This window comes from Uranotaenia lowii, chromosome 2, assembly GCF_029784155.1.
Source record: "Uranotaenia lowii strain MFRU-FL chromosome 2, ASM2978415v1, whole genome shotgun sequence".
Classification (NCBI taxonomy): domain Eukaryota; kingdom Metazoa; phylum Arthropoda; class Insecta; order Diptera; family Culicidae; genus Uranotaenia; species Uranotaenia lowii.
Window position 1 is genome coordinate 87,816,741 of NC_073692.1, and position 24,614 is coordinate 87,841,354.

General features: G+C 37.0%; 3 protein-coding genes across 3 annotated transcripts in view; 2 read left to right on the forward strand and 1 right to left on the reverse strand.

Moving 5' to 3' along the window:
* Window positions 1-25: 25 nt before the first annotated feature.
* Window positions 26-3,919, forward strand: LOC129741637 (zinc carboxypeptidase-like). The gene is made up of 6 exons (XM_055733383.1): window positions 26-178; window positions 250-386; window positions 445-829; window positions 891-978; window positions 3,011-3,301; window positions 3,366-3,919. Exons 1-6 carry the CDS (start codon window positions 26-28, stop codon window positions 3,563-3,565), a joined length of 1,254 nt encoding a protein of 417 aa, XP_055589358.1. The 3' UTR covers window positions 3,566-3,919.
* Window positions 3,920-4,467: 548 nt separating this feature from the next.
* On the forward strand, window positions 4,468-6,445 carry LOC129741638 (zinc carboxypeptidase-like). The gene is made up of 3 exons (XM_055733384.1): window positions 4,468-4,477; window positions 5,890-6,180; window positions 6,240-6,445. The coding sequence occupies exons 1-3, from the start codon at window positions 4,468-4,470 to the stop codon at window positions 6,443-6,445; spliced, it is 507 nt and encodes a 168-aa protein (XP_055589359.1).
* A 972-nt stretch (window positions 6,446-7,417) lies between these two features.
* Window positions 7,418-24,614, reverse strand: part of LOC129743692 (myosin-VIIa-like) — a 39,902-nt gene continuing 22,705 nt past the window's right edge. Inside the window, exons 7-13 of the mRNA XM_055735790.1 lie at window positions 19,977-20,849; window positions 13,117-13,326; window positions 11,271-13,058; window positions 11,091-11,206; window positions 10,869-11,031; window positions 7,793-8,890; window positions 7,418-7,728 (exon numbers count right to left, since the gene is read on the reverse strand). Of these exons, the coding sequence (XP_055591765.1) occupies window positions 7,540-7,728; window positions 7,793-8,890; window positions 10,869-11,031; window positions 11,091-11,206; window positions 11,271-13,058; window positions 13,117-13,326; window positions 19,977-20,849 (4,437 nt within the window). The 3' untranslated portion in view covers window positions 7,418-7,539. The remainder of the gene's footprint in view (window positions 7,729-7,792; window positions 8,891-10,868; window positions 11,032-11,090; window positions 11,207-11,270; window positions 13,059-13,116; window positions 13,327-19,976; window positions 20,850-24,614) is intronic.

Sequence of the window (24,614 nt, forward strand, 5' to 3'; positions counted from 1 at the left end):
TATTCAAATATGCACTTCAGTCATCATGAAACCTCCAAAAATAATACTCGTAGCATTGTTTTTCACTGCTTGCTCGGGGCAGCTGGTGAGGTACGATGATCATCAAGTTTTTTCAATCAAAATTCGCAATGACGACCAACTTGTTGCCCTTAAGAATTTAGAAGGCATTCCCAATAAAGTGAGTTTTAAATCAATTAAATACTACTTATTGAAAATGTTATTGATCATTCCATTATTGACAAATTGCAGTTTAAATTTATTGACGTCCCGAGTGCTATCAATTCAACGGTGCAGGTTGTGATTGCACCTCAACTTCAAAATGAGTTTGAACACCTAGTGAAGCTTTTACAGTTGGAGGTTTCTCTGGACATAAGTGATCTTCAACGGTATATTAATTTTTTTTCTACTCTCCTCTTCAATTAACCAAAAATTAAAATCCCTCAGGATTATCGATGCCGAACGTCCGCATCGCAGAAAGCGGGCGGTTGAATTTGGATGGGATGACTACCGGACCCTGGAGGAAATCTATGCTTGGGTTGATGATCTCGTTCTTCAATATTCCGATATTCTAACGGTGGAAACGATTGGTCATTCGTACGAACAGCGCGAGATTAAAGTCGTTAAACTGTCGCATAACCCGAATAACCCGGGAATTTTCTTGGATGCCAATATACATGCAAGAGAATGGATTACTTCGGCAACCGCTACATGGATCCTGAATGAGTTGCTCACGTCGGACGATCCCTTGGTTCAAAATCTAGCGAAAAATTTCAATTGGTACGTAGTACCGGTTTTGAACCCGGACGGATTCGTCTTTACTCACAGCATGGTATGTTTCCTTTAATTTTAAATAAAAAGTAAATTTAGAAAAATCTATTTTTTATTCCCAGGACCGTATGTGGAGGAAAACTAGAACCCCGTATTCACTGTTTTGCTACGGAGCAGATCTCAATCGCAATTTTGACTTCCAATGGAACAGTGAGTATCTTATCAACACTGTTGCAGGTTTTTTTTCTTTTTTCAATCAGATGGTCAATCTACCATATCGAATGGTTGAAGTCAAGTTCTTCGTGTGAAGAAGAGAGCGTGAAAGATCTATTTCTATTGGAGAATTTGAGATTTGATCATTTTTTATGCATCAAAAACTGAGAGAGACCTTTGCGTTTACTAGATTATTCAGTCCCTTATGGAGCTTTCTTTCATATCTTCTTGAGGATCAGATGCATGATGGCCTTTGAAGGCCATCAAGATTCTTTAGCCGCTAAAATACGAACCTACGTTGCTTCTCTACCTCGCGCTGCCATGAGCTTCTGAGCCTATCTGCTCTTCCAAATCCATCTTGATTTTAGTCAACGGCCTCTCTGTAGATATCGTTCACATCTCTTCCCAGCGTGTGTCCAATCCATCTCCACTTACGCTTCTGGATCTCGATTTCTAGTGCCTTTTGATGACACCGGCGATACATCCATACAGTTGTACGTTTGAGTTCTAATTGCCAGACCACCAAGCACGGATGATACAGTCCCCCCACAATCATGGGTCACACACAATTATTAGTCACCGATCATTTGAACTGCTGATATCTACTGAACTGAAAGTAATTATTTCATACTATTATTTTTACTTAATCTCTAACATCATCAAAATGCATAAAAAATAATATGTGTGCGCTTGAAAACAGTAAAATTGCCGTTTGAATAGTTTTTATCATACCGCAACTATTATCTGTCCAACTATCACATAAAATTCCAATGTTATAAGGTTGACATCTTAAACCATTAAGCCCCTTATGCGGGTATTTCAAAGGTTCCAACGAAATAAATTGGCCTCATATAAGCACAAAGGACGAGTTTATATTTTCCAAATGAAACTGAGCGAATGATACGCTAAAATTCAGTACGATTTGCAAAATAAAAATGACCCATAATTGTTACAGAATCCACCAAATTCCACACAATCATGGGTCACTTTTTTGCAAGCAAAGCAAAACATTTCTTGGTTGCTATAGCTCAACCCAATTGCCCCTTGAACGTATACTAGCAAAAAATGCCCCCGAATGTTTGTTGGAAACTTGTTGATTTCTATGTTGATATTCGGGTGTTGCCATGGGCTTCTACGTGACTAATAATTGTGTGCCATTTGACTAATAATTGTTGCGGGCTACAATTTTGACCCATAATTGTGGTTTTGAAGAACGTTGATTGTTTCGGTAAATTATGTTATTTCTGAACAAAATCGATAATAAAAACATATTTGAATTCAAAAAGGAAGTATTAAATGACTGAAATTCATGCAAAGCTTGAAATTTGGTCAACTAACATCCGAATAAACGACCATTTTGTGGTGAAAGGATACCTTAAGTGACTAATGATTGTGGGGGGACTGTATTCCGCAGTCAGAGATTAACAAACTACTTATAGTTTTTGATTCGTCACCGCATACATGCACCAAATTACGCACCTGTTTAATAGCTTGGATCTGACGTTATGTATTCGGGTTTCTATTCTTAGAGATAGTTGACCACCAGATGTTTCGGAGAGCTGCAACTACTTTTTTTTTCTGATCCGGATTTCATGGCTACCAAGATGCTGAGTTAAGACCATTTCACTTTTTATCTGTGTTGAGTTTTACCTACTCAAACTTTTCGACGATTACTTTGAAACCTGTTAGGATTAGGCTTTCGGTAAGTCGCTGGGAATACACTACATCATATCCGGATGTCTTTTGATCAGGCTTATAATATGGTCAGTCAGATCAAGATCATTTGAGCCCAAGAACTCCGTCTTCAATTAAAGTTATCTTCGGCTCAGTCAACAGTCGATCGATTCAAACAGAATTATCAGCAACAGTGAAAGTAACGGTGTTGTTATAGATTCTTGTCCCTCTGCAAGACAACAAGACTCCTTCTTGCCAAACCAGATGGTCGAAAGTTTTTTTACAAAATCAACAAACACCAGCTAACGAGAGATTTGGAATTAGTTGTTTCAATCAAACCAACGTTTATTTACAGATGGTGGAACATCATCGAATCCCTGTTCGGATAACTACTCCGGCCCACATCCCGAATCGGAGCTAGAAGTCAAAACATTGTCGCAGTACCTTCTGTCCATTTCGTACAAGGTGACCCTCTACTTATCGCTTCACTCGGCGGGCCAATTTGTTATCGTTCCTTTCGGTTACACCAATGCTCCACGACCGACCAACGATGCCCATCTGAGACAAATCGGAAGACGTGGAGTGGTCGATGCCTACGATAAACACCAAAAGCCGTATCGGGTGGGTACACCCTCGGAAGTTTTGTGTAAGAATAATTTGTCAATTTACGCGGAAAATCGAATGTTATTCGAATGGTTCTTTTTTCCCAGATACCGTATCCGGGTCCTCTCAAGATTGGGCCTACAGTGTCGCAGAAATTCCACTTGCATACACATTCGAGCTTAGACCACAATTGGATTACACATTCCGCTTCTTCGTACCAGCCGATCAGATCGTTGAAACGTCCGAGGAGATCCTGGCAGCATTCATCGGCATGATTGACGAAGCACAAGTTCTCGGCTACTTTTAAACGGATTAATGTTAGGTGGTGACATCAGTTAAAGTGGATTTTGATTCGACTATTTTGTTTGGCTGAAATAACTCTTATATTAATGCTCAACCTGTCTGGATTACGTTGTCTTTTTACTTTTACATTCTAAACGATTTTATACCAATTGTTGAAAAATTAGGAACAACGATAAGTATATGAAGGCTGTAAACTATAACAAACATACACATGTATGTTGTTTCATAATGATAATTCATTCCGTATTTTGCGAACGCCCCGTGCTAACGGTCATAAATTCACTTTTTCTCACGTCTCACTGCTAAAGCATTGAACAAGTAATGCGAGAAACCAGAGAGCCGATCTGGAATGAAAACAAACGGCAATAAAGATAATCAAGTTCTGATCAAACCACCAACGAAACAAGTCGCGATTTTTAACGCGTCCGAAACTCCACCGTCGGATAAATTGAATTGTTCCCCCAGAGTGGGAAAGTAATTAGTAGCACCGTGAATAGAGTGTCCATTTCCCGACCATTTTAGCTTTCCCGGGAATCGGGAAATCTGACGATCCTTAGAAGAGAGAGCGCCGATGTGGTCTAGCGGATAGGCTGGTGCGAGTCTGGTTTTGGTATGCCAGTTGTACTGGGTTCGATTCCCGGTATCGACAAGAAAACTTTTGGGTTCGAATCCCATAAGTAGCCAACAGGTAAGATGTGTTTTCTCTTACAACTGACTATATAATCAGAATGTTCAATCAGTTGCCAGCTGGCCAGGTATATACACGAGTGCGGAATACCTTTCGTAGATTCATAACACTGAAAATTTGATGAATTGTATATGGTTGCGAATCTGATTGTACCGTTCTCCAAATAAGACTCACACATACACAAAACACATTCATTACATGACAGTTCACACGAAGCCATGGTGTCGGGTATGTGGTGATATGCATTGAAGATTAGCCGAACTCAGGATCTAAAGAATGCAACTCAGCGCATACGTTGGCGAAACTGGGGTGAATCCGTGCACCCATGGTAGATTGTCTACAAACATACATACACACTATCTAACAGTGTAAAGAAAAGAGTATCGGATTAAGAATGGATACCTATGTTCATTTGTATTGATTGTATTGATGTATTGATTTGATGACTGGTAACTATTCGGATCCAGTCTCTTTTTTTGGATGAAAGCCAATTCGACAGTTCTTACTTTCTTCAACTATTTAAGCTTCGGCGTCTTGAAATATCTAGTCTGTTTTTTACCTTGATATTCATCTGGATTCCAGTTATACCAATGTCTCTCTGCATCATATCTCTAAGCAGCGTAGGCTCAATTCATCTCCACCTATGTATGTAACCGACCTTTTTTAAAATTTGCTGTTTAAAAGTCGTCACCATATATCACTACTATGTTTTGTACCCTAAACGAAGTGACCATAAATGTTTCGAAGATCCACGGCTTCATTTCTTTCCGATCCGCGGTTTTTCTGTACCACCATCAAACCTTATAAGACTACTAATATAATGGAAGCAATCCACTCGTTCTCTGTGTTGATTCCCATTCACTTGGTCCTCCGACGCTGACTCTGCACCTGTTGCCTTGGAGCTTTTGGTAAATCCGTCGAGTTTGCTCTGCAGTATTATTCACAACTTTGTTCAGACACAAGTACAGAATCCAAGAAGGCTTGTTTTAGCAGGTTGTACAAACAAGTTAGGGACTTTTGAAAATTGAAATAACTCATTACTTGCTTTCCTGTATGGATAACCAAATGGTTGTCGTCGTACATGCTTATTCGTCGAGGTTTTATCAACATTCGTGGTACTCACTCTATTGTGTTCAACATGCTGTCTGGTGTACTGCAGGGCAGTCACTTAGGACCGCTAATCTTTGTGCTGTTTTTAAACGATTTTGCAACATTCCTTCAATCACCGATATTACTGTTGGCTGATGGTTTCAAAATCTATCGAATCAAAGATTCAATAGTGGATTGCGCTGCGCTTCAAGATGACATCGACAGATTATTGGCGTGGTGCGTGGTGCGTGAGAGGTGTGGCCTACTATCAATGACGCCTTTGAGTCAAAGTAGAAACTATTTGCAACGAATTTTTTCTATGATATTTTGTACAAAACTGTTGACTGTCCCCAACTGCTCCAAAGTTTAAACCTCTACCTCCAGCTCGACAACTACTCGAAAACTAATTTTAATGTAATCTAATTCATAAGTTAGTTTTAATATTAAGCCTATATGACAGTAGTCAAAGACTCCATATAAAAATACAATAAAATCATCAAAATAACACATTTCATCGACCATTTAAGTATTAATCAAACTCATATTTTCAGACGGTGGAACTTCGTCGAATCCCTGTTCGGATACGTACTCGGGACCCCATGCAGAATCAGAAATAGAAGTCAAAACATTATCGCTGTACCTTCTGACCATTTCTGGCAAGGTGACGATCTACTTATCGCTTCACTCGGCGGGACAATTAGTAATAGTTCCGTTTGGTTACACCAATGCCCCACGACCGACCAACGACGCTCATCTGAGGCAAATCGGAAGACGTGGAATCGTCGATGCCTACGATAAACACCAAACGCCGTATCGCATGGGAACTCCACCAGAAGTTTTGTGTAAGGGCTATGCTAACATACGCATGATATCGATTGCTATTCAATTTCTTTTTTTTTAGATACAGTATCCGGATCGTCTCAAGACTGGGCCTATGGGGTGGCAGAAATTCCCCTCGCATACACATTCGAGCTTAGACCACAAGGAGGAGGTCTCCGATTCATTTTAGCAGCTGATCAGATCGTGCCAACGGCTGAAGAGATCCTGGCAGTATTCGTCGGCATGGTTGATGAAGCACAAGTACTGGGTTACTTTTCAACAGAGTGATTTTATTAAGTGTAATGAGAAAAAAAAATCCATCAGAAATAAAATACTTCGGTTTTTGTAAGAAGAAGAGAGCAAGAAAACAAACTACATACATTTTTTCATACTAAAGATTGCTCCCTTTAGCATTGGAACTAACTTTTGCTCTATTGTGGCGCTCCTGGTGGACGGATTTGGAAGTTCTTGGCACACGATTTTGTCAGCTTCACGTATGTATTTTTGACATTCCGCGAATCGACTGTACTTTGTAAACAATCAACATGGAAGCCGAAAGAAGGGAAACAATTGTGCACAGTTATTTGGAAAATTCATTGGGTCTGGATCTAAAAAGGCTAGCTAGCTGAAATTGACGACGATTTGGAAGCAGTTTATGTTTTCTATGCAATGGTTATGGAATCGAATCTCGGTCACGTTGTTTTTCAACAGTTGTATAATCTTCTATCATGGCGACCGCCTAAAAAAGGTTTAATGAGTTTCAGGCGGCGCGGCGGTCTCAAATTATACACATAAAAGATGCGATACACAGACAGTTCTGCATTATAATTTAAAAAATGCATAAAACTTCGAGGACAGTTGTTTTTTTTAAGGAGCTCATGTTCAGAAATAGTCCGACATTTTCAAAAACTCGTTACCTTCGTGGGCGAAACAGATATCAAATCGCCTTTAGGCTTTTAATAGTTCGAAAATCAAGTTGGATATGAAGATGTGAAGATGAGCGAAATGTACTGACTACTTAGTTTGCGCTGTACAATATCAAATGAGTTATTACACTGAAAATGGTAGATTCTCAAGTCGTCCTGAATTTTATGGATGGAGTACAAGTGAATTGAAAAAAATCAATGATGCCAAAACTAGCTCATTTGTTCATATTCTCTGAAGATTTGGTGCAAATCAGAACTCCGATTTTAGGATTGAATTTTGTCTGTGCAGATTTGCTGTGAAGCACTCTTTACCTCAAGCAGAAACTTTTGAAGCTAGAAGTCATATAATATCGCAGTTTATTTAAATAGTTTGAAGTTTTATACTCAAGTACATTTTTATTGTTACAATAAGATACACGTCCATTAGTTGTCCCAATTATTCTTCCTCCAAACATATCAGTGACGTTGGCCGTGCGTTTTGAAATAGCGTATATACGAAGTGAGCAGGTCGTCCATCTTGTACCCCTGTTTGGTTTCCAGCAACAGCTTCGATGATCCCATCATATTGCCAAACTTAACATGGAAGTACGTATTGCCGGAGCTCCAGAAGTTAAGTTCCATGAACGTGTACTGCGCAAGAGTGTCCTGAAAAAAGTTAAAAAAAAACACATTGAAAAAACTTGCCTTTGATTGCCTTTCATTTTTCAACCTTTGTACGAGGATCAATCAAGTGGAATCCATATCTATTGATGGCAACCAGTAGCGTTTCTGGCATGTTCTGATCCGTAGTTTGCTTCACTACAAAGAATGTGGATCCAAACATCGGTAGCTTGCAAACAATGTTAAGGAACTCAAGCTTAGCTGCTGATTGTTGAATTCCTGCCAGAGTTTTGATCTTAGCCAGCAGTTCCTTTTTCCACTGATCGATCTTCTGTAGTCTCAAGCTGTCTTCCGGTATTAGTAGAGGCAGCATGTCAGCAAACGATTTTTGCAAAGCCAGGGTGTCTTGTTCCTCGTATTGGGCCCAGAAAACATATGCACCCAATTCAACGGCTTCCGTTTTTGTTATTTTATAATAACCTTGTAAAAGTTTCGGCAGCTCCTGATGGAAATGGAATATTTCGTCTGCGAAAGTATCTTTTCCAGGAATCACATTGACCCATAGCTTTTTCATGAAAAATAATTGGTACTCGCACTGGAAGCGGTTGTCATTCGTTCTTGACGGAAGAGTTTCTTTGATCCACTCCATGAGTTCGTTTATGAAATCAAACATATAGTACTCTTCAGGCATGGAAAACACTTTGTCACCTACTTTGATGAACAAACTGAATCCTTCGCTGGATTTCAACTCCAGACGTTTGGTTATGGTTTGCACAAGATCCTTAGTCTTCGTTGAAGACTCAATCTGGAAGGCTTCATCGGTATCGTCAGGGAAATACACCTTATGATAGATCTCAACTGTTCGACACCGGATGGCGTCCACTTCGACCACGTAGGGTGGGAACTTGCGAGGTCCATGTTTCAATATTTTCTGAACGCGCTCCAGGCATCCGGTAGCTATTGGGTGCTTCCGTGTTTTGAGGAAATCAAATAGCTCCTTCATCAAAGGTTGAGTCGGAAGAAAGACTCCGGTTGCCAGCCACAGCAAATCCCATCCACGTTCTTCGCTGACCGAAATTTGATTTTCGGTCAGCTGCCTCATGATCTGACAGTACAGCTCATCCCTCAGTACTTCATCGTTCATCGCCGGGCGGAAGATCTTATCAGTATTGAAAGTGTCTCGACCCCTCGGAAGATCACCCATGTACTGTGGAGTGAGAAATACAAATTAAATTTTATAATTGTTTTTTTCTTGTTTGGCTGAATCAAAGCAATCAAAAGATTTCCTTTAATTCAACCAGGGTTTGAACTCAACCATGGTTGAGTTAAAGCAGGCATTTCAAACTGGGGGTATGCGGGCCGCATGCGGCCCGCGGCCTTGGTCGATGCGGCCCGCGAAGCCCCGTTAAATTGTCACAAAAAAAACACCACTGATTTTTATGTAAAATATTACTGCAAAAAACTCAAGTTGAATGTAAGGTTTTCAACTTAATGCAAAGGTTTTTCGATGCTGAAATTTGTTTCTCTGAACCACAGTTTGAGGTGATTCCCACTCCCGTGGAGGATTGTGTGTAAACATTCATATCGTAAACAACATAAATATCTTCCAAGTATTTTGGTTCTATTATTTTTGTTTTACCGATGGAACAACAGACATATTGTGATATTTTTTTAATTGAAGATGTACGTAAGCGTGAATATAAACATTATTCATTGTATAAAAGAACATCCTAAATAATCAAAAATTTTCCGAGATTAAATTTGTGATTAAAATTGTAACATGAAAATAATAATTGTGTTTTTAAAAAATATCTTCAGCTACTGTTCATAAAATTATCTTTTTCTATAATCTGACCAATAAACTGCTCTTCGCACATAGTTTTTTGACTTCTTTTCGGATTCAGAGGTCGATTTTAAATTTGAAACTTGACGTCGATAAATAAAGTTCTGTTTTTTGTAAACAATTGCTATCACAATATGAGGCCCTCAGACCCAAAGGGGTATAAGTGCACAAAAGCTACTTTCGAGATAGCACGTTTCAAAGTTTCTTTGTTGTGCGATTTTCAATATACTTTTTGGGAAGTTGTAGTGTTTGTCCGTTCAAAGAAGTATAAAGATAAAACTATAAAAATCTGAAATAAGTACTGAATAAAGATTTTTATACAACTAATGGTACAAATCTGTTTGCGAAAATAAGGGACACCGATAGCAATTTCAAATTTGCTCATTTTCAATGTATTATTCATCAAGAGGCATTATGCGCAAAGCAATTAAAGTTTCAAAATGTGCTTGTGATGATGTAAAAAACTTTCAAGCGAAGTTACTGTTATTGATCAACCAAATTTCCAAAGAAAACCTTGTGCAGTTCTTTACGTGTCAAGAACTGAAAAGATCAAATGAGGCTGCCTCATTTGGTAAATACGTACTTCACCTAGAATCGTTACTAGATGCATTCAAAAGCCGTTTTCTTGACTTAAATTCATACGAGCAAGAATTTTCGTTGTTTGTACCTCCATTTTCGTTTGCTTCTGAAAATGCTGCTGATAATTTGCAACTAGAGTTGATAGAGCTGCAGTGCAATTCTTTATTAAAAGCAAAATACATTAAAGGGGCTGTACCGAATTTTTACAGCTATTTGCCTGAACGCTACATTGAGTTACGGAAATTTGTTGCCAGAATTCTTGCTATGTTTGCAAGTACCTATCTATGTGAGCAGTTTTTTCTATAATGAAAGCCATAAAAACTTCTTATCGTTCGAGATTATCTGATACAAATTTATCATCAATAATGAAAGTGTCAGTGACAAATTAACTTCAACCTGATATTAATAAACAAGTATCTCAGAAAAGATGTCAAGCATCAAGACAATAGATATATTGCATTATAATATAAGATGTTAAACATTAAATGCTTTAATAAAAATTTAACGCAAAATTTCATTCCAAGTTTACTTTTAACTATATTCCATATTGTATTGCATCTAATCTCCGCGAAACTAATATTATATGTTTTCTAACTAATTTTGGCTGCGGCCCTCTATGTCTAGAAATTTTTTAATGCGGCCCGCACACCTAAACGAGTTTGACATGCCTGAGTTAAAGGGAATCTTTCGATTGCTTTGACTCATTAGAATTATTCAACCAAGAAAGTTCACAACACATATTAGAGTTCTTATTTGGATTTACCTTCAGAATCCAGTTGAACATAATGACGGCAGCATCGAATTGGGACTTGTCACGTTGCAACTTTTGAAGTAGAGGTGCCTTCATTGGCTCACGAGTATGCTTCCAAAGCTCCTCAGAGGTTGATTTTCTCATGCTGTTGATTGAGGCATGCGCTGCCGTAGTGCTACAATACGGATAATTGAAAATGAGTCCTCGATTCAAAGTTGAAGCAAAGCTTGTTACCTTATCGGAGCTCTAAAGTGTTCGGATGCATATCTCTGTAGAGTATGCATCTTTTTCCTCTGAATTGTGTTGTATTTTGGAGCAATTTGTTTCCTTGCCTTCAGCACACCTTCTTTCTGTAGGCAAAAAACAAAAAAGAAATCAAAGGCGTCAAAGCAACTTGAACGTAATCTAACTTACCCTATAGTAACTAAGCACACTAGCAGGTGGTGGCAGCAAAGCAGGTAAAACGTAAACCACTTCAGTCGGGAAATAGCCCTTTTTACCGTTGGACTCTCCATAACCCCAAGTGGTGTCCTCGTCCAATAATGTTTCTCCGTTAAAACCTTGACCCAAAGTTATCAAATCTCCTTTGAGCAGACTCAGCATCGATTCTCCCTCACTTTCACTCGAATGCGTTTGAGTTGCTACGGCATAGATACTTCTACTTTTCAGCTCCTTCAAAATATGGTTCACCAAGTCCGCCAAGGTTTTCGCTTCGAAAGATTTGAACACGAATTCATCTTTCTGAATTGTGCTGATAAAAAGTGTACCCAGGTCATTGACGTCACTTTCTTCGCCATCGATTTGCAATATTTCCGGGTAAGACAGCTCAACCAAAACGTTCTCTTGATCATCAACGAAGAAAACTCCGGACCAATTGACAGCAATAATAATGTTGCTGGATGGTAATTTACTTCCCTCAGTCTGCACAGCTTCATAAAATCTTGAGAACATCATACCCCACGTAATTTTAGCGAACAAAACAATATCCTCCTTAGCTGTGATGCGTTGCAAACCCTCTTTGACGCATCTGCTGCGCTTGAAAGCAGTCTCGATAAGCTGAATCCAGCGTAGGGCTGTCTCTGGTCGAACCAAATTTCTAGGAATGTACTCCTTCAAACGTTCCTTCAAGACATCCACTTTCATCTCATGACCGTAATCAGCAAAGTACTGTAGCGCTGCCAACATTGCAATGTCCTTATCTGAGGTGCTTACCAATTCGCCCAAATTTACTCCACGCGTAATCTGAGCATAGATCAAGTTCGTTGCTACAGCATCGACAGCAGGGTCATGCCAGGGTGCAAACATCTCTTTGCGGAAGAATATCTTCCAGGAAGCATTTCGCTCACTGCCACCCTGTTCTTTGAAGTACTGTTCGCAGTTCGAAATAGCATCCATGATAAATTCGTTTCCGCTCTGTAAAGAGAGAACTTTCTCCTGCAGCATGACAAAAATCGAGAACCCAAAAACATCCTTCAACCCCACACCGAATGCTATCTTCTCACACATCTCACTTGCAGTTGTGGCAGAATCTATCTCGACGTTTTTACTGGCTCCATCCATCAAAGTCACGGTAACCATAATTGGTTGTTTGCTCTTGGTAGCCTGCAGTTCCAAAAACGTCGGCGGCTGTCTTCTGATCCCATTACTCAGCGTACGATCCAAACGGTGCTCACAGTACGGCGCGTAAAGCTCCGGCCCATCTCGAATGAAGGACCTCAAATACTTTTCGAATTTCTCAGATGGTCCAAAACATCCTACACACAGCGAAAGTAAAATCCACCCTTTGGCGTACGAAATTGAGCTCGGATTATTCGTCAGCTGCTTACAAATCTGACAGTAAATCTCATCTCGCAGATGTTTGTTCAGTATTCCGTGCCCTATTATAAAGTGCAACTTGTCCAAATTGGAGCTCCGGTTGTTCAAAAACTCCTGATAGTCCGATATTTCATCGGTATTTTCTACCAAAGCCTTCAGCTCGGTTGGGATCTTTGATTTGCGCTTCAACGTTCGGTGGATCAACTTCCGCTCGTGCTCCGACAAATTTTGCTGGAACACTTCAAAATCTTTCGTCTTGGAAAAATTCCTTCCCAAGGTAACGGCCAACTTCTGCATGACCGGTTTATTCTTGACCTCTTCACTATCGTCTTCGTATCTGGCCTCTGCCATATCACCCATAAAGCGTAGAATTGTTATCCATAACGCCTGCAGGAAAGTTGATTAAAAAATTACCATTTTAAAGTCATAATTGGTTCCACATTACCTGCGCAGATATCACGTCGGCCGGGCTAGGTAAATCGAGCAGCGAGGATTTAAGCTTGCGCTTGCTGTACTGGTAGGACGCATTGTTGGCGAAGTATGTGGCCGCATACTTTGCAAAGTTATAATCGGATAAATCCTCGCGGTAGGGAAAATTTTTCCCGTCTTCTAACCCTTGGTGGTAAGCTTCGCTGTCGGACGATTCGGTTCCTTCCTGTGGGGAAAGTGTGTGAATGTAAATAGTTACGAGTAGATTGAAAGCGAAGTTTTCCAAACTTCCATTAATTTCACTAACGGGTTAGGGATGAACACAGAGATGAAGCTTAACTTCATTCATAGGAAGGTGTATTTCTTATCATGAATGTACTAATCTTTGAACTCATTTGAGCCGTCAATAATTTTTCGAATGATTGAGAAGCTCTCACCAAAATTTAATTTCAAGTATTTACATGAAAATCTTGGAAATCGAAACTCAGATAACGTTTAATTATTCATAAACATTCAGAAACAACAACTTATTACATCCGCTTCAATAGAACGGCGCGTTAGCCAATTACACCACGGTGTACTGAAGCGGAAATTGCGGGCTCAAGTCCTGTCGGTGGACCGTTGAATCTTTTTCGAAAAATTCATGATATTCACGGTTTATGTTCTTTCTTTCTTTGATACCTCATGTTTCTCTATTACTTTCATCACCTTTGAAATGTGATAATTTTCAAGTACGAAGATGTTCCAAGACGAACTCAAAAAATTAGATTTAAATATTTTAAGTTTTATTTCAATATCCTTGTATATGTACGTCGAAAACTAGATATTTGGACAATAAAATGAACCTGAGATGGTCATCGTTTCCAGAAGGTGTTTTCTCCAAAACGATTAGCAGGTAAAACCCTAAACTTAGCTTCAATATTATTATACGATAATCTTGAAATGTGGTGCTATTTTTGAAATATTTTTGCCAAATCCAGCACTTTCCACCAATGTGACATTAATGGCATTATGTTAACATTAAACAAACAGCATCAAAATAAAATTATACAAACTTATTTTAACAACCACGTAAGCTTTAGAACTGCAGAACAACAAAAATGCGTTAACTCAAGCTATCGTATATCAGTACGTTGTTTTTCGATTTGCTGGTGTTTCTAGGTACAATATGTTTTTTCCAATCCCCAGAATCACTATTCTCATCCATCACATCATCTTTTTTTCAATAAGTAATTTGTTAACTCGAGTAACCATTCTAATGCGATATATTTAGGAAATGTAGGAAAGAAGCAATCGAGCAGTAAATTGAATTGAACAAATCTCAGAAAACTGCAAATTTTCGAATTTGTTGGAATCCAGCGCATGGCATCATTGAGGAAAAATTGTTTTCTATTTGTTTACTTTTCCAAATCTGATGCAATAATACTTTTTTGACGAACTTTTAAAAAAGTATTACCTAACTTATTTGAATTTGAGTTATTTTTCAAAGCAAAAATCTAATTGTTTTGCAGACTTCAACAAATTTGTTTTATAGGGTAGTAGCACTAGTTATTGAACAGGCACCAGATATTACACACTAGTAAAACACTTACCAATTAAATCAATAATATACAGTAGAAAAATGAACTATAAACCGTTGTGCTACTGTTGAAGCATTTTCTACTTCTTTTCAAATTTTTATCAAGAATTTCGGACTCTTAAAGCCACAATCCCCAAAAGTAGAATATGTGTTCAAATTTTGGCTTGGTTTTTCGACAGGATGAAGAAAACAGTCTTTTTTTGATTGGTTGAAAGATCGATTTAAACACAAATAAACGTCTAAGATAATAATATAAGTGTTTTCAACTAAGTCTTTTTAGATGATTTCTAGAAGAGTGGCGGCGTTTATTATCCCCATTTTCTTAAAATTTAGCAAATCAAAGTGTTCAATCATTGGATCACAGAATACGCCAATTTTTCAATCATTGAACGTTCAATCTTGCAGTACTCGTTTCGTAAAGAAATGCATGGTAAAACGGGGTAACTTTGATCACTGGGGTAAATTTGACCAACATTAAACTTTTCCACATTATCATCAGTAACTCAGTCTATAGTTTGAATTTTTGAAAACTATTTTCTACGTTTGAAAGCCTATTCATTGACTATCAAATAGGCAAAATTTGGTTTGTTTTTAATTTTTTTTCTGTTAGTAAAAAATCTAATTTCAAAATCTTAAAATATCTATTTTTTCAAGGCTTGCAAACAAACAGCTCTCCTGATGATACCAAACGCATATAGAAGCAAACGGGTTGTTTAATGTGAAAGAACAACTTTTTTTTCTTTGTATATGAACAGTTGTAGTGCTATTTTTATAGTCATTTAATGATTATTTTTTGATATTTAAAAAATAAGGACTTTTTGCTAAAGTAAGCCCGTATTTTACAAATGGATAGGAATCCTATCAAATCGATAATTTGAAGAAAAAAATTAAAATGGAAATAGTGGGAGGGCCTAGGGGGATGTGTGAAGGTAAAATTTCATTTGTATTTTGAAGCTCCAACTATTTAGCAATAATAATTTTTTTTGCCCCTAAATGTAGGCAGCATTTTAAATTTTTTTCGATTATAAATATTTTTAAAATAAAGCAATAAAAATCAAGGTTAAATTGATAAACTAGCATTTGTAAATGTTATGAAGGTATTTTGTATGCTTTATGATCAAGAAAACTTGTTAAAACCGTCAGAATAGAGACTGATCAATGTCACCCCAAAGCACCAAATTTTGAACAGAGACGAAAACTATTTTTAAATCAAATTTAAAGAGGTCTAATAAATTTCTGCATCCATGTTTTACGTTCATAGGAGTCCAGTACTGGTTTTAAAAATATAAAACATGTCACATTCCCCTTAACAGAAAAAAAACCCTGCAAAGAATACTATCAAGCGCAATACCCCTAAATATAAAAACAATTTTGAATAAAAAGGCATAAATTATAATTTTTTAAACATATTTTCGCAAAAAGAAATAATGAGGATACTTGATTCCTGGGGATACTTGATTCCTCAGCCATATCTCTCGAAACAGGAATGTCCTACAAAGATCGAATGTTCTAGAAGAATTGGCTAAATAAAACAAATGATCAAATCTGTTATCTCAATTTTCTTTAAATTTTATTTATTCAGTTATTGCACTTTTTTTTGATAAATCTAACAAAATGTGACTTGAAGATGTTTTTTATCATTTTAAAGTATCTCCCACACGTAAAAATTATAGTAAAAATGTTTATTTCAATATGTCAATCGTTAGAGTTTATCATGAACTTCTTAATATTATTTTTAAAAAGCTATAGTAAACCCTCCATTTTTTTTAAGAACAAGTTTTCCAAAATGTGTATTATGAGGTCACTTGATCCCTCGAGTCCAAAAAGGTATAGTTTTCTTCTGTATGTATGTTGATAATTGCTCAGAACGAAATTATTAATGTTTATCCAATGACTAATATTTATCCAATAATTTTCTGATAAAAAGGTCTCAAAAAAGTGCTTTTATCAATCAAAAAATTAAGAAAATTGCGCCTTAAAGTATGCAATGAAAATTAGATAGTAGACAAACTTTTAGAATTATTTTTGGCTAACACTCATAAACAGAAAAATGAAAACTAATATGTTCAAAAATGTCAATGGAACTTTTATCTTTAGATTTTGCACCATTTTCGCCAAAGCTTAGGGCACCCTGATTAAAGGATCAAGTCTCCTTGAATAAAGGATGAAGTCTCCTGTAACTTTCAAAATATTACATTTTTTTTAGTCCCACGAAAAAGCTTCTAGTTTATCTATGGGTTCATGTATCAATCTAACTTTCGCAGCATATAAACTAGAAATTACACGCTGTCAGAAAATGCAAATTTTTCCTAAAAAGAGATGATGAAAATAGGAAAAAGGGATCGAGTATCCCCATTCTCCCCTACTTATAAAATTTTAACTACAAAAACAAAATTCAATTTTGTCCTTATTCATTTCCCTAGGCCCTCGCACTATTCCCCTTTTTTCTTTTAAACTTTACTTTTGATAGGGTTACTAACGTTTTGTCCTAGACTGGCCAACCGGGACTGGGAAACGATACACATTCATCAATCGAAAACGCTCACTGAAGAAGGTAGGGAAAGGTTTCCTAAATGGGCCTATCGGGTTAAATGACCCTACGGCTGTTTGATGAAATGGCTGACTAGACAGTTTAATATCTGACCAATGCATTTTGAGGGTGATACGCTTAGAACATAAGGCAAGAAAGAATTTTTTGAATTTAAAAACTCAAAAATATTAAAAAAATCTTACAAGGTTTTGATACATTTTGATGTAATATTTTGACATTAAAAAATTATACGTAAAGAAGCTTTAAACAAAAACTAGGATGGTTTTTGTTTCTTACTCAACTGAACTTAGGAAATTAAACATATTTCAGCTTTTGTGGAAGTTTAATATTGATTATATAGTGGAATAATTGAGTGTTTTTGAATGCCCCCATCATGTTTGTAAAATGTCTCCATCCTAAAATAACAGGTTAAATAGAATAAATAAACGATTTTTATCATTGAACCTTCAAATCTAAGCTCTAAATAACATCTTAAGAGAGAATTGATTATCTTAAAACAGATTTGATAAAGTTTTTCTCATGGATGAACTGCCTCCATAGTATGGAAACCCTTACTTTTGTTTTATTCCATCAAATTATAATATACATAGATTTTTATAAAACTTCAGCTTTGTCGTACGGAAATTATTACTTTCTAGCAGTTCCAATGAAATTATACGGAAATATTGCCCAAAATACAGAAATTTTGTTAAAAACATAAATAGGCGCATTTAGCCCGCACGGTTTGAGGTTCAGCATTTTAGACAACACTTAAAATAAAATAATTTTCTTGGAAACAGAAGAAAGTTTTAACATAAAAATTACTCCAATGTATAGTAAACAGATGCCTCCATACGTGTATATAGTTTTTGTGCACATATTCACATAAGTTGCAAACGAAATACCGATAGGTATATGAACTTTTCATTTACCGTGGTTGAATTAAAAGGAATCTTTCGATAGCTTTGATTCAGTATTATTTATATTTTATTCTTTATTCATCCTCCAGATGTTTCAACTCCGTATAACATAAGAAGGGTTTGACGTCAATTCCGGCTTTATTGGAATTTAAAAGGATGATGCATGATTAATATTGAGATTGATCTCAGACATCTCTCAATGCCAATTAAGATACAGGGATGCAATTTCTCTCGATAGATTCGATCAAAATATCTAGTTTTCAATTAGGCGATTTTTTAACAAACTCCGAGAAAGCATTCAAATCACGATTAATGCATAATAGAAGAGTAGTTTTCTGATTTTTGCTCAATATTTCTGATTTATGCATTTGTATCACCACACCATACATCAAACTAATCCTACCTCTTCTCTTAAATGCCGCGGAATTCGACTCATAGTATGAACATATGCAGAGCTACATTTTCTACGCAAACTGTTCATGCACGCCTCACCTGTTGAAAACACGTAGTTTTGTCTACCGCTAATGTCGATTGTGGATGTGGCCATGTTCTTGAAGAACACCCACCCACTCCCTCGAGGAAACAATTGAAAATATTTCCTTTAAATACAGTATACGTCGGTACGTGATTTAGCCAGACAATAAACGTCTTCATTTATTCACGCTGTAATTAGTTGTTTCTTGTAAGTTTTTTGTTCCATTTCGTTGCCGTTTTTTTTTTCTTTAATCATAATCTTCCACCTTATTCTACTATCAAGTAAACGACATGTATCTAAGTTTGTCTGTCAAAACTGAGACAAACTTACATGTCTATAAATGTTGAATGTTCCTACCTTGCTTTGAAGATTTTCTCTGTACTCTAAGATTCAAATATGGACTAAAAAATATTTAAACTACACAGTTATCAAATTTAAATTTAAAACAATATATTGATGATTATTGTACATTGGATGTGATATATTTTTTAAAATATGTATTTAGTAAAAATATCTGAAAAAGACAAACAACACAACCGCACTAACATTTCACTACAAGCAAAATCACTTTTATTAAACTTAAATAAAAATTATCAATGTTGTGTATGTACTAATGAACGCCTCGGAATAGAATGAGCTTAAATTTCACGCATGAAAATTTTGTGTTAGCAGCTAGGTATATGATATGGAAGTGAAAAGATTACAAAGTGGATGAAAACAACAAACACCGCCCAGTGAAGCCGATCAATCACTCACCTACAAGCAGTTGTTTCGAAACTGTCAGGTCAGCATTTACAACACTAGGCCTTCAGTTATTCCTGATAAACGACTGATAAACGACGGAAAAGCTGAACCTTCCCCAAAGCAAATTGTTATTTGTGCGTAAATTCCCATTGAACTGGTTTGATAGTTTAGTTTAAAAGCTTTTTTCATCCAAATGCTCAAATAATAGAATTCGGCTGAAAAATCTCAAAATGAAATACATAATAACTTATATATGTACATACATATAACTAAACTTTTTGTCTTTGGATAATGGTTTCACGTAAATTTTATTCTATCACAATACAAACTTAAAATAATTCCTAACTTACGTATTGATCAACAACAAACATGAAATACATAAGTGTAAACACAAATGAAAGTACTGTAAATTTCGAGTTTTGTTTTATTTACAAACTATTGTTTCGAATACGTTGCAAGTGGGTGTATCATGTCGAAGATGAGCTGTGTGAGATTTGTTCGTTTGAGTATTGTAGGCCCATCATAATCGAGACGATTCATAATAATTTACAGGACGGGACAACAACTTGGTGGGAATAATTTTTTTGTTCTTGCTTTTCTCCTCAAAGTACTGTAACATTTTGCTTACGGCGAATGAAGTTTTCCGTTTGGGTTTCGGCTCGGGACTGGTCGGACCATCCAGGAATCCAAACACGTCATCGACCACCTTATTGTCGTCTTCAACATTGATCGCCGGTTGCGGTTTAACGGTGGCCGCTTTTCTTAGCTCAGCCTCCAAAGCCATCTCTTGATTCAACTCGTCTACCCTCATCCTGTAGTTGTGCTCTGCATCCTCTCGCCAGCGCTTGTTGCCAGACTGTTTGAATTGGATCTCTTCTCTGCGCTTCAACGCAAGCAGCTCGTTCATGCGTTGAGCCTTGTATGTGATTTTATCTCTCAGATTTCTGCGTGTCAAATAACCACGACATTGCGCCTGCAGATAAACTATCGCCTCCCGCAGCCTACCGAATTTGTAGGTCAGTTCACGAGATTTGATAACTGCCTGCAACCGACGATAACCATTTCGCATAACCAAATAGTTGGATCGATACCCTCTTGCACGCCAATGCTTCTGAATCGTGATCGCGGCATTCCGATATTTTCTTATGTACCTGAAGAACAAAACTCTCCTGAAAGCTCGCTGGATGAGCACCACATAGTGCAAATACACTCTGGAACGTTCCGCTTCCAGAACAAAATCGTGACTTTCTTTGAGGAAAATTTTTGTCTTTCCAAACTGATAATCATCGCCGACCTTCGAAAGAACCCTCTCGCAGATTTGTTTTGATGCCAAAACGCAATCGACCTTGTGCGCTGGGCCGATGTTTTTCCCCAGATGTCGATATCGATCAACGAACTCCGTATACGTGTGTCTGATCGCATATCCTGCCTTACGAATTTTGGCCGTTTCCATCATGCCGGAGTATCGCAGCTGCCGAACACATAGGCTATTGTCCATAATCTGGAAAAATTGAAAAAAAATATAACAAAAACTTTTAATTTGTGTGAACAGAACATCGCCGGTGGTTTTATGATTTAATTTAATGATTTATAGCATTTCGGTGAAGTATTTAATTCTAACAGGAAGAATATCAAATGAAAGTGATTAATGAAAATTACAGACGGATAGATTCGATTAGGAAACAAGACAGGTGTTGAAAGTGTTGTGTCCGATCGGGATACGAAACACGTGCTTCGATCCATCCTTGCATCGTTGTATAAAACAGTGCAAAATCAGCCCATCGACTTTGCTTCTTCTAAGTAGACAAAAATACGGTGTAGGAATAATGTTCTTGTACGGCAAGAAGTTTCTCATAACCCGCTCTTGGCTCAATTTTAATACCTATCATGCTTCCTAATGTAATCTATCCGTCTATAATAATGAAGAAATAAAGAAATAAAGAAAACTTCACCGAAATGCCATTAATCATTGAATCAAACTTGTAATTTGCTGATTTTTATTTGGAACTTCATGAATAGATTTTTCTCTTGAGAAACAAAAAATATATTCATACAGAAAAACTAACGGTGCAATACAAACTCAAGCAAGCAAACGTTTCAAAATTGTTCTAACGAATGCTTTCTTAGTTTGATATTCGCTGAATTAAAATATCCGGGGAGAAGTATAACTTAAAGCCTCCTGGGAATTTCCAAAGAAACTTCCAAACATTTGCTGCTCCTTCCAAATAATGTTAGGTAAGGAGTGCGTTAGAAAAAAAATGCAACACATTGTTTTGCGAATAACGTTTGAATGCATGGATAAAAATTGATGAGATTTTCTGTAAAGCTGCCTAGTAATGTAATGTGCACATGTGGAAATTTTTGTGACGTTTTTTTCAAGTGAGTTCTAAGATAGCGTTTAATAAAGAAGTTTTTCGACTTTAAATTTGAGGCACTACGTGCGTGAATACTATGAATCACCCATATTTCAAATCAAGGCTATTTTTGAAAACGTTTTCTGTTTCGTGAAGCTTGGCCCTCAAAATTACTCATCATTTTTAACAAAGACGAAGTAATGACATATTTTACCGATAGTTCTACTTCGCACAAAATCAGCATATTTGACTTTTTATCAATCCACCACAGGTTTCAAGTACGCTTCCAGATCCAAGCAAAATAAAAAACCAAGTTTGTTGGACCTATTGAAGTGCAATGCAGAAAAAATGGTCGCATCTGAAGGCAGTCTTCTTTTTATATTTAGCCATTCATCGTGTTAATTGTTGTGAAACACTGACTGATTTACAGCTTCCACAGATCGTAATGTTGATTTATTTTTTCAATTTTGTCTCCTTGTTCATCTCCGAAACATCCAGGCGAGAAATGTCAACGAAAGTTTTCTGGCTAGAAACCTGCCCGGTGCCAGGTGGGTTTTTGCTGTCCCTTATAAAAACTTTCAAAATTAACCCCGCTTGCGGTCCAAATATTTTGCGCACGATTTGACCACCATGTTTTGTTAATTTTACCAGTGAGCAGCTTTTTACTTTGTAGAAATGAAATTAGGCCAGTTTTTTAGTCACCTAGACAAACCCATCAGAAAATTACATGTTTTTTATCATTTCTTCTATTGATACTTTAGGATTGCGCTTGATAAAACCTCTCACATTCCTTAACTTCAGGAAATCAATCAGTTTCTTTTTTATTCAAATGATGGCTCACTATTTGGTCCTCTAGGACTCCTTAAATGATTTACCACATGACTTTTTGTCTAAAAGTTGATTTCCAGCTATTTTTGGGGCTCCCACTGGGACTTTCCAGGATGTTTCTCGATTCTACCCAAAAAAAGTATGTCTATGAGCTTCTATATTGGACGCTTTCTGAAAATCCACTTGAAAGATTTTCGGTAATTTTTGTACACGTTAACATTATTTTATAACGTTGCCAGAATTTTTTCAGCACGTATCCGGGCCGGACAAACTGGGCAATCTATATATATAAAAATGAATTTCTGTCTGTCTGTCTGTCTGTCTGTCTGTCTGTCTGTCTGTCTGTCTGTCTGTCTGTCTGTTCCCTATAGACTCGGAAACTACTGAACCGATTTGCGTGAAACTTGGCAGGTGGGGGTATTGGAAGTCTGGGAAGGTTCCTATTATGGTTTGAGACCCCTCCGTCTCTCATGAAGGGAGGGAGAGGCCTCCCAAACAAATGACAATTTTTTGCATAACTCGAGAACCCATCAAGCAAATGGTACCAAATATTGCATGAGGTGGTATTTGGGAACGAGGAATATTTCTATGAATATAAGGTACCCCTCCCACCTCTCAGTAGGGTAATAGGAAGGGGGGAGGGGGTCTACCTTACAAATTTTCATATAACTCGAGAACTAATCAAGATATTGGAACCAAATTTGGCACGGGAAGGTAGTTGGATACGAAAAATATTTCAATGATTATTTGAGACCCCTCCCTTTTTCCAGTATAAAGGGGGAGGGGCCTCTTTCATATTTTTTTTACATAACTCAAAAACTAATAGAGCAAATGGAACCAAACTTGGCACGGGAGGGTAGTTGGATACAAAAAATATTTCTATGATTATTTGAGACCCCTCCCTCTTTCCAGTAGGGAGATATAAAAGGGGGAGGGGCCTCTTTTATAATTTTTTACATAACTCAAAAACTAATTAAACAAATGGAACCAAATTTGGCATGGGCGAGTATTTGGGAACGTGACATGTTCTAATGATTGTTTGAGACCCCTATTGGCATCTAAAAGTATTTTAATACGAAAAATACTTGTTTTATGTCAATCAATTCCTTTCTTGCAGTAGAATGATAGAATTGGGAATATAGGAAGGGAAGAGAAGGCTTACATTTAACTTTTTTTTTTATAAAATCCGAGAAATGGACAAAACTTAACATGGAAAATCATTTTGCTATGATTCTATGAATATCTGACACACCATCCTCCTTTCAGTACATTGGAGACACATAGAAGGAGGGAAGTGAGCCCAATACAATTTTGTTAGCATAAGTTTTCAGTTTCTGCAAACGAAACCAACAAATGGAAATAAATATGGCATGGAAAGGTACTTGGTTACGAGATATGTTTCTACGAATGTTATAGACCCTTACGCTTTACAGTGTAGAGAGGGGAAGAAAGAAGGGGGCTCCTTATAAATTATGTTGTAAAGCTTAAAAACTTATCAACCAATGGAGTAATATTTGATATAAGAGGATTTTCGGGCACGAAAACATGGGTATGATTATTAAAGACAACAACCTCCATTCAGCAGGGGATTATGGGAAGGACAGGGAGGGGCTCTCTTATCAGTTTTTAGCATAAATCCAGAGAATATCAAGCAAAAACAACCATATTTTTTAAATTAGATTTTTTGCGTACGATTAATTTGAGACCCTCCTTTTTCAGAGTGGAGTTTAAAGAAGCAGATTAAAATTATCAGATCTGTAACACCAATTTATAGATCAAAATTCAGAAAATTAGTTTTATTCATCTTTGTGTTGTAATTCGAAACTCCAGCTGCAGCTCTCATTTTAAAGCGGTTTTAAAATAATGCCAACAAAACAATAAAAGTTTGAATAATTTCTGAAAATATCATATGTTTTGGAAAGGTGTAGCAAAGCACACCGGGTCAGCTAGTTTTTATATAAAAACCTGGCTAAATCCGGGCATTCGATATCAAATTGACGACCATAAATACGGGCAATATCCGGGTAAATTTTGTCAAAACTCAGAAATTCCTCCACAAGAATCAAGAAAAAAAATGAAAATGA